This window comes from Kogia breviceps, chromosome 18, assembly GCF_026419965.1.
Source record: "Kogia breviceps isolate mKogBre1 chromosome 18, mKogBre1 haplotype 1, whole genome shotgun sequence".
Lineage (NCBI taxonomy): Eukaryota > Metazoa > Chordata > Mammalia > Artiodactyla > Physeteridae > Kogia > Kogia breviceps.
Window position 1 is genome coordinate 5,150,709 of NC_081327.1, and position 20,074 is coordinate 5,170,782.

A 20,074-nucleotide genomic window follows, 5' to 3' on the forward strand; every position below is an offset into this window, starting at 1 on the left:
GCAGGAGCTCCAGAGTCAGTTCTCCAGCACTTGAGGGTAGATGCAGGAAGCAGCAGGTTCTGGACTCCCTGTCCCAGAGATACTACTCGAACCACTGAGGCAGGAACCAACAGCCTGCAGGAATCTGAAGGAGCCAGACATAAAAGAGCACACAGTTATGATTCTGTTTCTATGAAGTTCTAATATGGCCAAAACTAAGCTATGGCGATGGAAATCAGTAAAGGCTGCCTCAGGGAGGCATAGTATAAAGAACATTTGAGTAGTGATGGAAATATTCTACATCTTGATTGGGGTGGATGTATGCATTTATCAAAACTCATTAAAACCTGTGTGCTAAGCAAAGGAAACCATAAACAAAACGAAAAGACAACCCTCAGGATGGGAGAAAATATTTGCAAATGAAGCAACTGACAAGGGATTAATCTCCAAAATATACAAAGAGCTCATGCAGCTCAATATCAAAAAAACAAACAACACAATCAAGAAATGGGCAGAAGACCTAAATGGACATTTCTCCAAAGAAGACCTACAGATGGCCAAGAGGCACATGAAAAGATGCTCAACACTACTAATTATTAGAGAAATGCAAATCAAAACTACAATGAGGTATCACCTCACACCAGTCAAAATGGCCATCATCAGAAAATCTACAAACAATAAATGCTGGAGAGGATGTGAAGAAAAGGGAACCCTCCTACACTGTTGGTGGGAATGTAAATTGGTGCAGTCACTGTGGAGAACAGTATGAATGTTCCTTAAAAAACGAAAAGTAGAGCTACCATATGACCCAGCAATCCCACTCCTGGGCATATACCCAGAGAAAACCGTAATTCAAAAGGATTCATGGACTCCGATGTTCATTGCAGCACTATTTACAATAGCCAGGACGTGGAAGCAACCTAAATGTCCATCGACAGAGGAAAGGATAAAGAAGATGTGGTACATATATACAATGGAATATTACTCAGCCATAAAAAGGAATGAAATAGTGCCATTTGCAGAGACGTGGATCGACCTAGAGAGCGTCATACAGAGTGAAGTAAGTCAGAAAGAGAAAAACAAATATTATATAATATTGCTTATATGTGGGATCTAGAAGAGTGATACAGATGAACTTATGTGCAAAGCAGAAATAGAGTCACAGATGTAGAGAACAAACTTACGGTTACCAAGCGGGGGTGGGATGAATTGGAAGATTGGAATTGACCTACATACACTACTATGTATAAAATAGATAACTAATGAGAACCTACTGTATCACACAGGGAACTCTACTCAGTGCTCTGTGGTGACCTAACTGGGAAGGAAATCTAAAAATGACTGGATGTATGTATACGTACAACTGGTTCACTTTGCTGTACAGCAGAAACTAACACAACATTGTAAAGCAACTATACTCCAATAAAAATTAATTTTAAAAAAGAAAAAATATTTAAAAAACAAAACCTGTGGACTAGACATAAATATATTAAATAAAAGTTATTATATATATCTGTATGTCATACATAAGTGTACATCATGCATATATGGTAAAATATGTATGTAAGATACTATAATGGTGGATACATGACATTATGCCTTTGTTAAAACCCATAGCATTGTGTAACACAAAGAGAGAACTTCAGTGTGAACTGTGGACTTTGGTTGATGATGGTGTGTCAATATTGGTTCATTATTTGTAACAAATATACTACACTAATGCAAGATGTTAATAATAGGAAAGAATATGAAGGAATTAGAGTGCATATGGAACTCTCTGTACTGTCTGCCCAATTTTTCTGTAAACCTAAAACTGTTCTAAAAAAATAAAGTCTATTGATTATTTTAAAAATTTACTTGTTGTGTATAAATCTATTATTTATAAATGTGCCTAAATATATATTCATTATATGTAAATTATATCACAATAAAAAAATGAAGCAAGACACAGGCAATGACATATAATATGATTCCACTTATAAAAAGTTCAAAAATAGGTTTATCTGAACTATACTTTTTTTTTTAACATCTTTATTGGAGTATAACTGTTTTACAATAGTGTGTTAGTTTCTCCTTTACAACAAAGTGAATCAGTTATACATATACATATGTTCCCATATCTCTTCCCTCTTGCTTCGCCCTCCCTCCCACCCTCCCTATCCCACCCCTCTAGGTGGTCACAAAGCACAGAGGTGATCTCCCTGTGCTATGCGGCTGCTTCCCACTAGCTATCTAATTTACATTTGATAGTGTATATATGTCCATGCCGCTCTCTCACATCGTCACAGCTCACCCTTCCCCCTCCCCATATCCTCAAGTCCATGCTCTAGTAGGTCTGTGTTTTATTCCCATCCTACCACTAATCTCTTCATGACATTGTTTTTCCCCTTAGAGTCCATATATATGTGTTAGCATACGGTATTTGTTTTTCTCCTTCTGACTGACTTCACTCTGTATGACAGACTCCAGGTCCATCCACCTCATTATAAATAACTCAGTTTCATTTCTTTTTATGGCTGAGTAATATTCCATTGTATATATGTGCCACATCTTCTTTATCCATTCATCTGTCGATGGACACTTAGGTTGCTTCCATGTCCTGGCTATTGTAAATAGAGCTGCAGTGAACATTTTGGTACATGACTCTTTTTGAATTATGGTTTCCTCAGGGTATATGCCCAGTAGTGGGATTGCTGGGTCGTATGGTAGTTCTATTTGTAGTTTTTTAAGGAACCTCCATACTGTTCTCCATAGTGGCTGTATCAACTTACATTCCCACCAGCAGTGCAAGAGGGTTCCCTTTTCTCCACACCCTCTCCAGCATTTATTGTTTCTAGAGTTTTTGATGATGGCCAATCTGACCGGTGTGAGATGATATCTCATTGTAGTTTTGATTTTAAAATAAATTTATTTTATTTATTTATTTTTGGCTGCGTTGGGTCTTTGTTGCTGCGCGCGGGCTTTCTCTAGCTGCGGCGAGCGGGGGCTACTCTTCGTTGCGGTGCGCGGGCTTCTTATCGCGGTGGCTTCTCTCGTTCGGAGCATGGGCTCTAGGTACGCAGGCTTAAGTAGTTGTGGCACGTGGGCTCAGTAGTTGTGGCTCCCAAGCTCTAGAGCCCAGGCTCAGTAGTTGTGGTGCACGGGCTTAGTTGCTCCGCGGCATGTGGAATCTTCCCAGACCAGGGCTCTAATCCGTGTCCCCTGCACTGGCAGGCGGATTCTTAACCACTGCGCCACCAGGGAAGCCCCTGAACTATAATTTTTAGGGATACATTGGTGATAAAACTATTAAGAAAGCATGGAAATGGTTAATGTAAAAGCCAGGATCATGGATACTTTTAGGAGCGATACACAGTGTTGTGACCAGAGACACATAGATTTGATTGCATCAAAATGAAGGTTCCCATCAAATAGAGGACAACTGAGATCAATTTAATTGAGAAATGACAGAATGGAAGGAATTGTTTCCTCCATTTAAGCTCACAAGAGCTTTTTAACTAGAATGCACCAAAACTTTCACAAATCAACAAGAAGAAAAACTAGCCATCATAAAAATAGCAAATGACATGCATATTTATTTCAGAAATGTAGAAATATGAATGGAAAACAAGTCCATACTGAGATGCTCAAACACACTGGTAGTTGAAGAAAAATCAAACCGAAACGAGATACTGCTCTACACACATCAGATTGGAAAACCAAGAAGGCAGATAACAGCAAGGCTAGCAAAGATGTGAGGAAGTAGAAACCTCATGCTCTGATGGCGGGTGTGTAGACTCTTGAGCTATTTTGGGCGCTGGCGATACTCGATATCTCAAACTGGCGATATTTCGTGCACTGAGTGCATTTGCTTTGTTAAGTCACTGTGCTGCACACTTACCCATTTGTATCTTCTGAGCATTATACACTTTACCATAAAAAAATTTTTTTTAGCTGATACCAAGTGGAAGTAGCCAGGGAAAAAATGTGTACTGTTTGATGCCAATTCACATAAAGGTCAAAAATAGTAAAACCGTAACTTTGAAATCTAGGGATGCGTATTTTGTTGGTAAAAATATATTATCCTCTAAGGTTAATAATAGAGATGAGATCAGAATCTTTAGAGAAGTTGGTAAGGAAAACTCCACGGTCCTTCTGTGTAAACCCTTTGAATAGATAAATCACAAAGAAGGATTACAGTTAATTTAAAAAGATGGGAAAGGTTGTGTCTAATCACATCAATGCAAAGTAAAGAAAAGATATAATACTGTTTCTCTACTCTTGAATTAGCAAAAGTGAAAGAAGTCAAGCATACCAGGTACTCTCACGTGAGTAGGGCACTTTTGGAAAATGTCGCGTTGGCTTCAAATGGAATTGGAGGAATCATCTCCACACGCTGTATCAATTAGAAATGCATTCCTGACTTTCAGGAACCTTAACAAATAGGGCGGGACTTCCCTGGTGGCGACACGGGTTCGATCCCTGGTCCGGGAAGATCCCACATGCCGCGGAGCAACTAAGCCCGTGCGCCACAACTACTGAGCCTGCGCTCTAGAACCCGTGACCTACAACTACCGAGCCCACGTGCCGCAACTGCTGAAGCCCGCGCGCCTAGAGCGTGTGATGTGCAACAAGAGAAGCCACCGCAGTGAGAAGCCCGCGCGCCGCAACGAAGAGCAGCCCCCGCTCGCCGCAACTAGAGAAAGCCCGCGCACAGCAACGAAGACCCAATGCAGCCAAAAATAAATAAAACAAAAACAAATAGGACTTTATTTTTCTCATGAAACAAGAAGGTGGGGGGGGGCGGTGGGGGAGAGCTGCTGCTGGCTTTGATTCAGTGGCTTGGCAGAATCTACAAGACTTTGCAGAGAGTAAAGAAGGAAGAAGGAGAGGCTCCGGATGGGCCCCAGACCAGAGGGTCGGCTGCTCCCTGATCTTCTCCTTCCTGGGCAGGCCCAGTCCTTCTGCCTCCGATGGTTTTCTGGCCTGAGGTCCAGATCTGGTTCGTGTCTAGTCGGACCCTTCTGTACAATCCAGATATTCCTCAACTCTAGACCCAACACGGCTTCAGCGCCACGGATGAGATGGTGTCTTGGCTGGAAAGAGCAATGCCGCTGTGGGTAGGTTCTGATGGGAAGGCGAATTGGGAGAGGCTTGGAGACTCGATGTGAACAGGATAAAGGCCTCCCTGTCTACGTCTGTCTAGGCTCCAGGGGACCGATCTGGGGAAAATAGACCCCCCAACCCCCCATGGCTCTTAAGGGGAGTGGGGGTTGGTCTTCAGGAGGGGAGAGTCAGTGTTGCAGGGTACAGGAAGAGTCCACCCAGCTGTGGTCCCAGGAGAGGAGAGCTCAGCTTTCACTTCCCCCGCACAGTGGCCCAAAGGGAGAGGTGGGTATTTCTGTTGAAGGGAGAAGTTTGACACAGAAGCCATACACTTCAACCCAGGAAGCACCCCCAGCTCTCTTAGCACCCCATGGTCGCCCCTATCTCCAAGCCAGGAAAGGCTAATCAGAGGATGTCAGGCGAATCCAGATGATCCTCTGCAGCCCAGAAACGCTGCTGCCCCTGTGGCCACAACCTTGAGGGCAACAGACGTGAGGAAGAGGTTTCCGGGCGGGCCTGCAGACGGAGGCTCTGTCTCCTGCCGTGGTCCCTGGAGGTCGGTGCAGGTGTGTAGTCTGTAACCCTCACTCCGTGATGGTGAAGGGGGGACCTGAGCATCCCATCCCATTCTCCATTGCAACCCATGGATTTCCTGGACTGACTTTAGCCCACTCGACATCCACCTTCAGACCCTGGAGGTGGGCAGTAGACGTCGTAATCCCCTTCTGGCCACAGGCCCCATCAGAACCTGGAAGAAACCCTCTGGGGCCAGTGCAACCTTCTGTGGGATCCAGGGGCCCACAGTTGCTCTCTAAGCATCCGGTTCTCCGCGATGCAGGAAAGTGGGGATACTCTAAGGTAGAGAAATATTATGTGAAAAATGACTCCCAGGATATCTGAATGTGACAGGCAGCCAGGGATCCCCAGGAGAGAACCCCAGAGACAGGAACACAAGTAGTCTTTTATCTGGAGGGTGGAGGACTTGTTGAGGACCCCAGGGGAAGTCAAGCTGGAGTCTCAGGGTCTCCTCTCTGGGGTCTGAATCGTTTTCTCCTCTTCAGCTTGTACCAGATACCCCAAGTCTACATCCCTTTAACCTGAAGTACAATCATCTTGGAGTCGAAACAGCCCAAAGTCCAGTAGGAGGGCGCTTCTCTCCTCCGTGGGGCCCAAGGTCCCCTATTCCTTATTATTCACCCATATGTTCGGGTCCCAAGATCACAACACCAGGATATCTGTATAGGTACAACTGATGCACTTTGCTGTACACCTGAAACGGACACAACATTGTAAGTCAGCTCTACTCCAATAAAAATATTTTTAAAAATAAATAAAATTTTTAAAAAGGATCCTGACACCGGCCCTACATTGTCAGGAGACCTTCCTGGGAGGTGACATAGGTCTATGTGTAGGGCCGTTTGAGGAGTTCAGCTCATGGCTACAAACCTACACGTGGTTTTCCAGGCCTGATCGTAGGCAAATGCCAAAGCTTTCCTGGCCTGGCCTCGCCGCGCTGCAGTCGCTGAAAGGAGTTGCAGTGAAGGAACTCGGGCTGCTCTGGCCCATCATGCTCTCCGCGTTTTCGCATTCCTAGCTCAGGTGACTTTATTCTTTGGTCGGTTTGTCTGAAGCCTTGGGCAGAGGTGTTCAGGCACCTCTACCGAAGCCTCCTGACGGAGGAGGAGCAGGAAAACTCGGAGACGCTTCTCCCCACTCTGATTCAGGACTCCGTACATTTCCATTCCCAGCGCCACCCCCCAACCCAGGGTCCCTAGACCCACTAGAGCTTTTTGTTCCGGGTCCCTTGTCCGTGAGACGACCCGCATGTCTGTGCTGGCTACCCTGACCGTCCGCAGAGGTTCAAGCTCTTTTTCCACGAGCTCTTGACTTCTGCCTCGATCTTTGCATTGTCCGTTTTTTTTTTTTTTTTTTTTTTTTTCAAGAATCCTGGGTAAGACGGTTTAACCAACATCCCTTACCCTCAGTGCCTGATGGGGTTCCTCATCCTCCACGAGCCCCTAGCTGATATCTGGTCACCCTGGCCTGCCTTCAGCAAGAAACCCGGTGGGTCGGTCGGTTTAGCCAGAATCCCCCTTTGCCCCTTTTCCTCTTAGTAATTTTCCATCCGCTGAGCCCTCCCCCTGCTCCTTGGTAATTCGTTCCCACTCTTCCTCATTGTATTCAGAATTGAGCCTGATCTCTTTCCCCTGCTGCAGAGCCCCATTGCGGGGGGGCCCCTGCACCTATGACAACGGTCCTGAGTAGAGTGTGCTTCACTGCTCTTTAACAAGTAAGTGATAAAAGGCTTAATTGTTATTTTCATTTTGACTCATTGCTTTAATCAGCTACTTGACACTAGCAGCTCAGGCTGTCTCTCTCCGCTTGGCTGAGCTCCTGGTCCCATCAGGCCCCCCCCCCCCCCCCCCCGGCATCCTCTGTGGGGGGTGGTCAGGACACCTGGGTCCCTGAAGAGGGCCCCAGTTTCAGAGCCTGTGGGACCCGATGTGTGGCCAGAAGCCTGGCCTGAGAACGGAGGGGAAAGCGCACCCGTCCCCACCTCGCCACCCTTCTCCACAGAAGGAGAAAGGAGAAGCCACCAAATCTTCCCATGATGGAAGTAGAAAATATTTTCTTTCTCTATCCCAAATGCTCCCAGAACCTGGCTGTTGGCCCCAGCCAAGGAAATGGCACAGGTAGGAAGGAAGCTCTCCCCTGCGGCACTGACGGAGGTGGCAAGTAGGAGAGGGCTAAAGGCAGTCAGTGCAACGCCTCCCGTTCTCACCACCCCTCCGCCCCTGGCCATCTGGCTGCTGCCGCCTCCCACCCCTGCCTGGCAAAACTCTCACCTGGGTCACCAGTAACCACCTCTCGTTCTCTTCCTGTCTCCCTGGCCGGGCTATCTCAGTCACAACTCCCGCCTCCCCCTGCAACCCCCACAGTTAAGCTTAAGCCCGTGCGCACCGCGTGTGAGAGCACGTGCGTTCTCACCGCTCCGCCCAGGGCCCTCTTCTCCCCCTCGGTGAATGTGTCCGTGTGTCCACCTCCGGGGACAGCTCTGCTATCTTCTCAACCCCGTCTTCCCAGCCCGGACCCGCACACGTGAACTGCTCTTGGCGATGGCAAGTCGTTAACTAAAATATTCATTATGGGGGCTTCCCAGGTGGCGCAGTGGTTGAGAATCTGCCTGTCAATGCAGGCGACACGGGTTCGAGCCCTGGTCTGGGAAGATCCCACATGCCGCGGAGCAACTAGGCCCGTGAGCCACAACTGCTGAGCCTGCGCATCTGGAGCCTGTGCTCCGCAACAAGAGAGGCCGCAATAGTGAGAGGCCCGCGCACCGCGATGAAGAGTGGCCCCCGCTCGCCGCAACTAGAGAAAGCCCTAGCACAGAAATGAAGCCCCAACACAGCCAAAATAAATAAATTAATTAATAAACTCCTACCCCCAACATCTTCTTTAAAAAAAAAAAAAAAAAACGAAAAAAAAAAATTCCTTTAAAAAAAAAAAAATAAATAAAATAAAATAAAATAAAATATTCATTATGTAACGTACTTCGTCCACTTTTATTTTACTGATTTATTTTGGGGGCGACGGATCTTCGTTGCTGAAGAGGGCGTGGGCTCAAACGGATACTTGCATGCAGTTGTTCACCGCGGCAAGATCACAGCAGTGGTGGAACCAAAATCCCCGCGTCCAGCAACGGAACGGGTGAACCAAATGGGGTAACACACTCAGCCTTTCAAAGACACACGTGCAATTCTGACACACGCTGCAACACCGGTGACTCTTGAAAACAGCATGCGACCTGAAAGAAGCCAGACACGAAAGGACAGATCGCGTTTGATTCTGCTCATGTGAGCTCCCCACGAGGCAAACTCATCGAAACAGAAAGTAGAATGGGGTTGCTTGCAGCTAGGGGATGGCGATGGTGACAAGTTCCTGTGTGACTGCAGCAGAGTTTCTGTTTGGGATGATGAGAACATGCTGGAAATAGAGAGTGATGATGGTTGCACTAACGTCGTGAATGTACTTAGTGCCCTTGAATTGTACCATATACAGTGTTTAAAATGGCCTTTTGTTTTATGGCGATTTTATTTGTTTGTTTTTGTTTTTTTTGCGGTACGCGGGCCTCTCACTGCTGTGGCCTCTCCCATTGCGTGGACGCGCAGGCGCAGCGGCCACGGCTCACGGGCCCAGCCGCTCCTCGGCATGTGGGATCTTCCCGGACCGGGGCACGAACCCGTGTCTCCTGCATCGGCAGGCGGACTCTCCACCGCTGCGCCACCAGGGAAGCCCCTATGGCGATTTTAGAAACGAGAAGTACTTCTGTCCTAATGAGGACGTCATTATGCGGACAAGAATTTTTCAGACAAACGATAAGTAAAATTAGAGCATGTCAGCAGCTGTTGACAGGTCTGCAGGAAAATCACACAAGGACAGGAGCATGTGACGTACTGGCGTGGGGAGGCAAAGGTATCGGGGAGAAGACGGGAGGATGCTGCAGACCCCGTGCAAGGCGACTGCAGGCCAATGCAGGATTCTGGAAGCCTCTGAGGAGAGCGGACATGTGATTAGACCCTCATGTAGGCAGGAGGCTAAGGCTGGTGTGTTCAGAGTCAGCCGGAGTGGACCCAGGGCAGCAAGAAAGAGATGTGACTCGGCACTGCTGGGTGCTCCAGGCAGGAGGTGATGGTGCAAGGGACCAAGGAGGTCGTGTAGATAGAGAGGTTATATTTTGAATATATTGTGAAGGTCAAGCTAACAATTTTCTAATGGGTGTGGTAGGTGAGGGGAAATGAGGATCACATATGATGCAGAAATGTATGTAGAGAGCTGGATATGAAATCCTGGGGATCCGAGGAGGGGTCCAGGGGAGAGACCTTAAATTGTATAATGAGTGTAAGATGACAATAGATGAGGTTAAAAAAAGTGGGTGGGGTGGGATGCTAAGAGTTTGCTACTTCCTCAGAAACTTCCATATAGAATTAACATATGATCCTGACTTTCACTTCTGGATATCTCTCAAAGAGAACTGAGAGCAGGGACTCTAGGAGATATTTGCACACTCGTGCTCCCGGTAGCATTATCCACTCTAGCCAAGTGATGGAAGCAGTCCAACTGCTCCTCAACAGATGAAGGGATAAGCAAAACCGTGGAATATTATTCAGCCTGGAAAAGGAGGGGATTTCTGACACTTGCTACCACATGGATGAACTTTGAGGACATTATGGGAAGTTCAACAACCTAGTGACAGAAAGACAAACGCTACATTATTCCACTTATACAGGGTACACGAAGTAGTCAAGAGTCCTCGAGAGAGAAAATAGGACTGTGGTCGCCGGAAGCTGGGAGGAAGAAAGGATAAGGATTGGTTGTTTAGTAGGTACAGAACTTCAAGGTTTTCAACTTGAAAAGAGTTGTTTTCTCACTAGATTAAAAAAAAAATCATGCTCATTAAAAGAAAATACCCAGTATGCTACCAGGAGACGCGGACATCTCACCAGGGATGCAGCTCTAAAGCCCGACAGCGCTGCCCGTTTGGGGAGGAAGATGGGACCAGGTGGGGGCATCTCCTGGGCAGGGACCAGGCCAGCCGAACCCCTTCTCGTCTCCAGGTCACCAGCCCGAGATGCTCGCGGTTGGGTGAAGGAGTGAATGGGTGATTGGCTGCTGCCTCCACGTCACCCGGGAGCCCCTTCTTGTCTTCTGCTCCAGACGCTCACACCCTAAAAACCCTACATCCCGCAGGACCGGCCACCCGAGGGTCTAGGTGAGGCTGTGACCCTCCAGGTCAAGACAGGAGTTGAGCGGCTCCCCGGTGTAGACAGCGGTTCTCAGGCGGGAGGACCTTAGGAGGCTCACCGTGCCCTACGCCTCCGTGTCCTCAGAGGCTCTGGTCCCGAGACGCGGGGCAGGACAGGGGTCTCCTCCTTGCCTGCTCCTCTCTGGGCAGGTCTCTGCACCGAGGGGTGTCCGTCTGCTCCGGGCGGAGGGGGGACGAGCTCCGGCTCTGCAGTTCCCCTTCTGTGAACAGCTGGGTCTCGTGTTCCTCCCCGGCTTCCCATGGGTCTCCCTGCAGCCTTACCTCCCTCTCTCCTCCCGCTTCTCTTTTCACACACAGGACGCCCAGAAACCCTCCGTCTCAGAGATGCAGCCGCTGCTGCTGTCCCTGCTGTGGGCGGGGGGGGGGGGGCTGCCAGGAGAGGGGTGGGCGGGGCGGGGGCTGCGGCTGAGCCTCGTTCCCCCACAGGGTCCTTGGCTCAGGGTTGGAGATACAGGCTGCGAGTGCAGGAGTCCGTGACGGTGCAGGAGGGCCTGTGTGTCTGCGTGCCCTGCTCCTTTTACTATCCCCAGAGCTACTGGAATAAATCTGTTCCAGCTCACGGCTACTGGTTCCGGGAAGGGGCCAGGATCCACCAGGATCCTCCAGTGGCCACAAACAACCCAGGTCGTGAGGTGCTGACGGACACCCAGGGCCGATTCCACCTCCTCGGAGACCCCCGGACCTCCAGCTGCTCCCTGGACATCAGAGACGCACAGAGGAGAGACACGGGGACGTACTTCTTTAGGGTGGAGAGAGGGCCTCATGTGAGACATAGTTACACACAGAGCGTGTTCTCCCTGCGTGTAACAGGTGAGGATGGTGTCAAGGAGAGGACACACAGACGCAGGGGCCCTGAGGGCCCCCAGGGCAGGGCTGGGAGGGGACCCCCTGTCTTCTCATCCTGGGAGGGGCCCAAGGGGACCTAGGAGGACAGGACGCTGCGGGTGGCCTGGGGCAGAGACGGCTCTGAGGGGCACACTCGGGGTGCCCCCTCCAGGGCCTGGGTCTGCTTCTCTCTCCTCTTCAGCTCTGACACAGACACCCGACATCCGCGTCCAGGGGAGCCTGGAATCTGGCCGCCCCAGGAATATCACCTGTGCAGCGCCATGGGCCTGTGAGAGGGGGACGCCCCACACCTTCTCCTGGATCGGGCTTGCCCTCACTTCCCTGCACCCCGAGAGCCCCCATTCCTCAGCGCTCCCCCTCACCCTGGGACCCCAGGACCACGGCACCAACCTCACCTGTCGAGTGACCTTCCCCGGAGCTGGCGTGAGCGCGGAGAGGGCCGTCAGGCTCGACGTGTCCTGTGAGCGCGGGGCCAGGACGCCGGGCCCCTGAGGGCGGAGGGCGCTGGGGAGGGGAGGGCAGGGAGGGATACTTGGGGACTCTTCTTGGCGGTACGCTGGGGTCAAGATGAGAACGCTGAGAACCCCCCCCCCACCATGGTGTCATGTCACTCATGCCGCCTCATCGTACTGCAGGGGGGACAGTCTTTCCTTTCTGTTCCAGGCGCCCCACAGAACCTGGACGTTCGTGTCTTCCGGGGAAATAGCACAGGTGGGAGGGTACCTGGGCGGAATGGAGGTCAGACGCGGGGATGTTGTGAAGATGGACAGGATCGATCGAGCCCGTCACTCCCCATCCCCTCTCTGCTACGTCCGCCCTCCGCCCCCCGCCACCCTGTCCCCTGGCAGGACTCACTTTAGGGCCACTGTGGATTCCTAGTGACAACTCAATGCCACCTCCGCTTGCTCCCTCCCTTCCCACCTCTTCTCCCTCCTCACCTTCCCGTGACATCCTTTCCCTGCTTCCCTGCCACCTCCCTGGCTCCGTCTCGCCCACAAGGAGACCCGAGTTCCCGAGCTGGGTACCAGGCTTCCGGCTGACTTCTGCAGGATTCCAAGGGGAAGCTCATCTACCCCCGGGGTTTCCAGTCCGACCTCTGCCCTGAGTGCCCTCCGCTCCCCCTGCAAGGGACCCTCCGATATGGGTAATCCTAGCCGGAATCTCGGAAATTCCTTTAGACTCTGGGTCTCCCCAAGTCGTCCCCAGGACTCAGTGAGTTTTGCAAAGTTGACTTTGTGAAAATGACTCACGTCCTCCCCCTTATCCATCCCCGTGACCGCAGCTGCAGCTCAGGCCTCCATCCTCTCTCTGGCCTGGACCCAGACCAGCCTCCCCTCTGGCCTCTAGTCTTGGCCCTGTCCAGCCTGCAAGAATTAGGACCCCAAAGGTATCTCTACATGCCTCAGATCTGACCCTATGACTTCCTCCTTGCTCAGAACCCTCCCGTGTCTCCCTGGGGCCCTCATCGCCTGTGTGCAGGCCTCCGAGCGGCCAGACCCGTGTGTGTCAGTGCCCTGCACAGTTTCACACATCAAGGGCCACCTTGGGATGTTCTCTCCCAGGCCTAGATATGGCCGACTCTTCCTCAAGCGTCCACATCCCCCTGTCCTGGGATCATCAAGTTGTCTCTCCTTCCCTCACCTCACCTCATAGACTGCCCCCCCCCTTGGCCTTGCCTGCAGGCTTGTCTCAGAGCCGCTCTTCCTGTGTCTGGGAGGACAGAGGGAGAGAAGAGCCTCTCAGCCTTGCCCTTCTAGCTCTCTCTGTCTCCCTGGTCCCAGAGATCCTGGGCAATGCCACCTCCCCTCGAGTCATGGGGGGCCAGTCCCTGCGCCTGGTCTGTGTTGTCGACAGCAGCCCACCCACCAGGATAAGCCGGGCCCGTGGGTGCCTGACACTGAGCCCCTCACAGCCTTTGCACCCCGGGGTCCTGGAGCTGCCCCAGGGGGTCTTAGGGGATGGAGGAGTATTAACCTGCCGAGCTCAGAACCTGAGGGGCTCCCTCCGTGTCTCCCTGAACCTAGTTGTACAGGGTGAGTATAAACAAGGATGCCTGAGTTCTGAGCTAGGGGGGAAAGCAGGGTTAAGGTGTGGACTTAACAGGGACTTCCCTGGTGGTCCAGTGGTTAAGACTCCGTGCTTCCAATGCAGAGGACGTGGGTTTGATCCCTGGTCGCAGAACAAAAATCCCATACGGCAAGCAGCGTGGCCAAAATAAAAATACGGTGTGGACTTAACAGAAACTCACAGCTAACATCCACCTTCCTCTCTCTTTTCTTCCCTCAGGTGTTTCCTGTTCCTTCCCCCAAGTCTCTGGGGAGCGGAGAGAGGGCTCTGGGCCTCTAGTCCTCACCTGGCTCAGGGGGGGCCCTGATGGGGACGGGTTTCCTTCTCACCTGTGGCCTCACCTGGATCTACTGTGCCAGGTGAGAAGCCCTTCTTAAGGTGTCCCTGATTTGGGGACACCTCCACCTTGTCCTTTCCAGAGCACACCTTGCACGAAACTGGTCCCTTATTTCAGAACTGTGTTTCCCTGACAGGTGCAGAAACCCCCAGGGGAATAGGGTTGAGAGGTGTGACTTGAGTCCCCTTCTTCACGGTGGTGCTTCAGAGGTCTAGGAACAAGGAGCCCTGGATGACTTGGCCCTCCTTCCTTTCCAGAAATGACACCTCTTCACATCTGGTCTCCAGGTTTCTTCCTGATCGTTCTGCCTGAGTTGTTGTGAGGGCAAGGAGGAAATAGATATTTTTATTATTAAATTGAACTATGCTCCATGTAAATATTTTTTCTTCTACGTGCTTACCTTAGCATGGTTTTGCTATGCCCATAGCACGACCCATAATATCTTGTTATAAATCCCGTAATATAGTATTTTTAAAAGTTAATTTTCAAGAGATTTTTTTAATTAGAAAAATTAACTATTTTACATTTATCCACATATGAACCATCTCAATTGCTCTTCATCTCTTTGTTGTAAAAATAAAATCCCCTAAGGAAAAGTAAAAATAAAATCCCCTAAGGAGGGCTTCCCTGGTGGCGCAGTGGTTGCGAGTCCGCCTGCCGATGCAGGGGACGCGGGTTCGTGCCCTGGTCCGGGAAGATCCCACGTGCCGCGGAGCGTCTGGGCCCGTGAGCCGTGGCCGCTGAGCCTGTGCTCCGCGACGGGAGAGGCCACAGCGGTGACAGGCCCGCGTACCACAAAAAAAAAAAAAAAAAAAAAAAAAAAAATCCCCTAAGGAAAAAAGTAAAAATAAGAGGAATTCCCTGTGGAAAGAGCATATTGGGAAAATGGAACTGGTGTGGCTAACAGGTACCCCCAGTAAAATGGAGCCAGGCAATAATGACAGACCTAGGGTTCGGTCACGTACTCAGAAAAACCGCGAACAGCACCTATGAGGACTTCTGATTGTGCTAAGGGTCCTACCTGAAAAACCCCTAAGGAGATGCTCCAATGACAGTTGTCATTGGAAGCTTCTGGTCAGGCTGCAATGACTTCTAGTCCAGCTGCAAGGGCCATCCAGTCCCCTTTTACAAGTCTCCCAACTGTGGCTTCTGTGGCTTGTGCTTTCATAAACCCCTCACCCCTACCATAAAGCTGTCCTTTTGCATTAAGGTAACCCTGCCTCTTTTCCCAGATTTATTTCTAATTTAAGATGGCAGAATAGTTTCTCTATCGTATCATTTCCCTTTTATCTGAAGATCTTTTCATACATATTTGGAGTGTAGGTATGCTGGTGATGAATTCTCTCAGCCATTCTTTGCCTGGAAAAGTTTTCATGTACGTTAGCTTTGGAAGGATATTTTTATTGGATTAGGAATTCTAGGTTAAATTTTTCCCCATTCTGTTATTTAAATTCTTTGGGCTTGCCTAGTTTCTTATATTCTGCCTTATTTTCATCTTTATTTCTTTGTAGTTTATATTTTTCTCTAGCTGGTTTTAATATTTTCTCTTTTTCACTGGGTTTTAATAATTGAATAATATATGCCTTGGCGTGTAAATGTGTGTGTGTGACAGAGAGAGAGAGAGAGACAGAGAGAGAGACAGAGATTATCCTACTTGGAGGGTGTTGAGTATCTTGAATCTGAAATTTTATAGTAGTGATCAAATTTCTAAAAATTGAAACCAATGTTTATATATATATATATATTTTGTTGTTCTCCTCTGGGTCTCCAATTTTACATATGTGATAACTGCACAATATCATCTCATTATCAGCTCTGAGCATCTGTTCACCATTTCCAACCTTTTTTCTCTATATTCTCCAGTTTGAATAGGATCTGATGCTACATCTTCAAGTTTACTGATTATTCTTCCACAATATTGAATCTGATGTTAGTCTCATTCAGTGAAATTCTCACTTCAGATTATTTATTTTCTTCTCTAGAAGTTAATTTCCTTGGTTTTTAATCTTATGTTTCTTCTTTCATTGTGTTCATGTTTTCCTTTGCATCCTTGAGTTTATGGATAATATTTGTAATCAATGTTTTAATGTTTTTGTCTGCTAGGTCTGTCTCCTCTGTCATGTCTAAGCCTGATTCCATTGAATGATTTTTCTCTTATTAGGTGTCACATGTTCGTACGTCTTTATGTGTCTAGTAATTTTTCACTGATGGCTGAACATTGTCAATTTTATGTGGCTGATGACTTGGTCTTGTCTTTCTTTAAATAATACTGGTCTTTTTCTTGGTGGCAGTTATTTGTATGTTGGGTCAATATTTTAAAGGTTCTTTAATTTTTATTGAAGTAGTGTTGATGTACAATACAGTGTTAGTTTCAGGTGTACTACATAGTGATCTGACATTTGCATATATTATGAACTGATCACCATGATAAGTCTCAGAACCATTTGTCCCAACACAAAACTATTAAAATATCATTGACCGTTATTCCTTCTGCTGTATATTACATCCCCGTGGCTTATTTATTTTATAACTAGTGATTTGCACTCCTTAATCCCCTTCACCTATTTTGCCCTCCACCCCTTCCCCGCTGGCAACCACCCATTTGTTCTCTATCTCTGGGAGTCTGTTTTCATTTCGTTTTGTTTGTTTGTAAGCGTTCTTTTTTTTGGATTCCACGTATGAGATCATATGGTATTTGTCTCTCTGTCTGACTTATTTCACTTAGCATAATACTCTCTAAATTCATCCATATTGTCAAAAATGGCAAGATTTCATTTTTTATTATGTCTGAGTAATATCAGATATATTATATATTCATTCATCTATCATGGACAATTAGGTTGCTTTCATATCTTGACTATTGTAAATAATGCTGCAGTGAACATTGGTGTGCATGTACCTTTATATATATATAAATGTATTTATTTTTATTTATTTTTGGCTGCGTTGGGTCTTCGTTGCTGTGCGTGGGCTTTCTCTGGTTGCGGCGAGCGGGGGCTACTCTTCATTGCGGCGCGCGGGCTTCTCACTGCGGTGGCTTCTCTTGTTGCGGAGCACGGGCTCTAGGTGCGCGGGCTACAGTAGTTGTGGCGCGTGGGCTCAGTAGCTGTGGCTCGCGGGCTCTAGAGCGCAGGCTCAGTAGTTGTGGTGCATAGACTTAGTTGCTCTGTGGCATGTGGGACCTTCCCGGACCAGGGCTCGAACCTGGGTCCTCTGTGTTGGCAGGCAGGTTCTCCACCACTGCGCCACCAGGGAAGCCCCCATATATCTTTTCAAATGAGTGTTTTTGTTTTCTTTGAGTAAATACCCAGAAGTGAAATTGCTGGATCATATGGCAATTCTATTTTTAAGTTTTTGAGGAACCTCTGTACCATTTTCCATAGTGGCTGCACCAATTTCCAATCCCACCAACGGTGCACAAGGGTTCCTTTTTATCCACATACTTGCTGACACCTGTAATTTGTTGTCTTTTTTATTATAGCCATTCTGACAGGTGTGAGGTGGTAATCTCATTTTGGTTTTGATGTGCATGTCTCTGAAGATTAGCGATATTGAGCATCTTTTCTTGTGTCGGTTTGTCTTCTTTGGAAAAAATGTCTATTCAGGTCCCCTGCCCATTTTTAGTCAGGTTGTTTGGTTTTTTTTTTTGTTTTTTTTTTTTGCGGTACGCGGGCCTCTCACTGTTGTGGCCTCTCCCATTGCGGAGCACAGGCTCCGGACGCGCAGGCGCAGCGGCCATGGCTCACGGGCCCAGCCGCTCTGCGGCATGTGGGATCTTCCCGGACCGGGGCACGAACCCGTGTCCCCTGCATCGGCAGGCGGATTCCCAACCACTGCGCCACCAGGGAAGCCCTGTTTGGTTTTTTGATGTTGGGTTGCATGAGTGTTTTGTATATTTTGACTATTAACCCCTTATCGGATATACTGTTTGCAAATATTTTCTCCCATCTAGCAGGCTGTGTTTTTGTTTTGTTGATGGTTTCCTTCACTGTGCAAAAGCTTTTAAATTTTTTGTAGTTCCATTTATTTATTTTTTTCTTTTGTCTCCCTTACCTGAGGAGACAAAAAGATGTTGTTGAGACCAATGTCAAAGAGCACACTGCCCATGTTTTCTTCTAAGAGTTTTATGGTTTCAGGTCTTACATTTGGCATGTCTAGTATAGCAGCCGGAACAGACTGAGACGCCACAGGAACATTTTCTTAGGAGGACATCACATGTCTGGTGTGCCTGGGTAGAAGTCATTTGAGAATGACACTGTGAGAGATATTGAGGTGTTTTAAATTTCAGGAAGGGTGGGTTTGCAGTGAGGGAAGCGTGCGGTTGTGGTGACTTAGTGTTTGCTTTTTTTTTTTTTTTTTTTTTTTTTTTTTTTTTTTTTTGCGGTACGCGGGCCTCTCACTGCTGTGGCCTCTCCCGTTGCGGAGCACAGGCTCCGGACGCGCAGGCTCAGCGGCCACGGCTCACGGGCCCAGCCGCTCCGTGGCATGTGGGATCTTCCCAGACCGGGGCACGAACCCGTGTCCCCTGCATCGGCAGGCGGACCCTCAACCACTGCGCCACCAGGGAAGCCCTTAGTGTTTGCTTTGATGTGCTCTCCCCTGGCAGAGACTCAGTTGCACTGAGGTGCAGTGAAAAGAGCAGAATCATTATCTGTAGGTTCAGTGAGAATGAATGCAGCCTTTTTGGATGAGCAACATTTGCAAATGTGGCCAGAGCCTGAGAAATATTCCCTACAGAGCTGCAGTTCTTCAGGACTCTGGACAGCAGAGGTCCTGGTGACTGGGCTCAGGGGTCAGTGCGTGCCGGGGAAATGGAGCGCCCTCTGGGGGCAGCATCCTGAACTGCAGCACAAGCGGTATGGAGGGGAACTGGGACAGGTGTCTCTGAACGACACAAAGATGCTAGCCAGGGGGTGTCTAAGATACTCCCTTCCCCCCAACAAAGGCTCCTCAGCACCCTCAGGGCCTCAACTACAGCCAGACCCAGACTCTGCATCCACCACTACCTACCTACCTCTCTTCTCCCTCCCCAACTGCTCCCACCCCATACCTACCCACCCACCCCCAGTCTCACTTCCTCTCAATATCTATCTTTGCCCCCGTTGTGACCTCAGGGACAGACAAAGCAGGTGCTCAACATCTGTTGAGTTAGAGAAGGAAACCAGAGGCTTGTAGAGTTGTTTTTTTTTTTTTTTTTTTTAAGGAATAGGCTCAGTGAAAAATCTGAACATTCTTAGGCAGAGAAGACAGATATGAGAATGACGGATAAAGATTCTCGTGGACTCAGGTAGCCCCTAGTCTGTGGTCTGGCCAAGGGTGGAGGAGGGGGAAGGGTGGCTTGGATGAGAAGACAATTGCAAAGTGGGGAGGTGCTCTGGTCACACAGAGAAAAGGTGGAAAGTTCAGAGGAGGTCAAAGAAATCACCAAAAATCTGGAAAAGTGTACGGGTGGGGAAATGTCGGGGCAAGTTGGTTGTAAGGTCAGGAAAAGCATTTCAGAAGGGATGGCCTTTGAGCTGAGAACAGTGAAAAGGGGGGCAGCCACGGGAAGAGCTAGGGTCATGTTCTTGAGGCGGAAATGAATTTGGTAAGTGTGAGAAACAGAGCGGAGATGGCCGGAGTGAATGCAGAAGTAAAGTGAAGTGGGTGCACAGTGAGTTTGCAGGGGTCATTGGGGGTTACTTCAGGTCGAGTTCTGTAGCGTGTATGGTGATTAGTTTGGATTTCCTCCTAAATATAATAAGATGCCGTTGAAATGTTTGGGCAAGAGGGTGACTCGCTCTGATCTGTATTTTTAAAATAACTCTGGTTGTTGTGTTGAAACTGCATCACGGAGGGAGCAAAACTAGAAGCAGGGAACTGTATTCAATAGCCTGGGATAAACCATAATGGAAAAGAGTCTGAAAAAGAATGTCTATATATGTATCACTGACTCA

General features: G+C 48.7%; 2 protein-coding genes across 16 annotated transcripts in view; both read left to right on the top strand.

The window, feature by feature from the left end:
• The window catches only part of SIGLEC10 (sialic acid binding Ig like lectin 10), a 61,203-nt gene that overhangs the window by 29,478 nt on the left and 11,651 nt on the right, over positions 1-20,074 (top strand). For 2 of the 15 annotated variants that reach the window (XM_067018773.1, XM_067018772.1), the window contains exons 1-2: positions 13,080-13,767; positions 14,021-14,160. The exons of 5 other annotated variants lie outside the window; for them this stretch is intronic. In XM_067018773.1, the coding sequence (XP_066874874.1) occupies positions 13,305-13,767; positions 14,021-14,160 (603 nt within the window). In that variant the 5' untranslated portion in view covers positions 13,080-13,304. 8 more of the 15 variants (XM_067018771.1, XM_067018775.1, XM_067018787.1 and 5 more) reach the window with 8 other exon arrangements.
• LOC136793059 (myeloid cell surface antigen CD33-like) lies at positions 10,694-13,081 on the top strand. Its single transcript, XM_067019586.1, has 5 exons — positions 10,694-10,702; positions 10,813-10,834; positions 11,186-11,698; positions 11,916-12,194; positions 13,017-13,081. Exons 1-5 carry the CDS (start codon positions 10,694-10,696, stop codon positions 13,079-13,081), a joined length of 888 nt encoding a protein of 295 aa, XP_066875687.1.

Coding starts and splice junctions, on each gene's coding strand:
- LOC136793059 (XM_067019586.1), top strand. Junction 10,835..11,185: donor CCGGCCACCCGAGGGTCTAG/GTGAGGCTGTGA, acceptor TTTCACACACAG/GACGCCCAGAAACCCTCCGT. Junction 12,195..13,016: donor CGTCAGGCTCGACGTGTCCT/GTGAGCGCGGGG, acceptor CCGTGACCGCAG/CTGCAGCTCAGGCCTCCATC.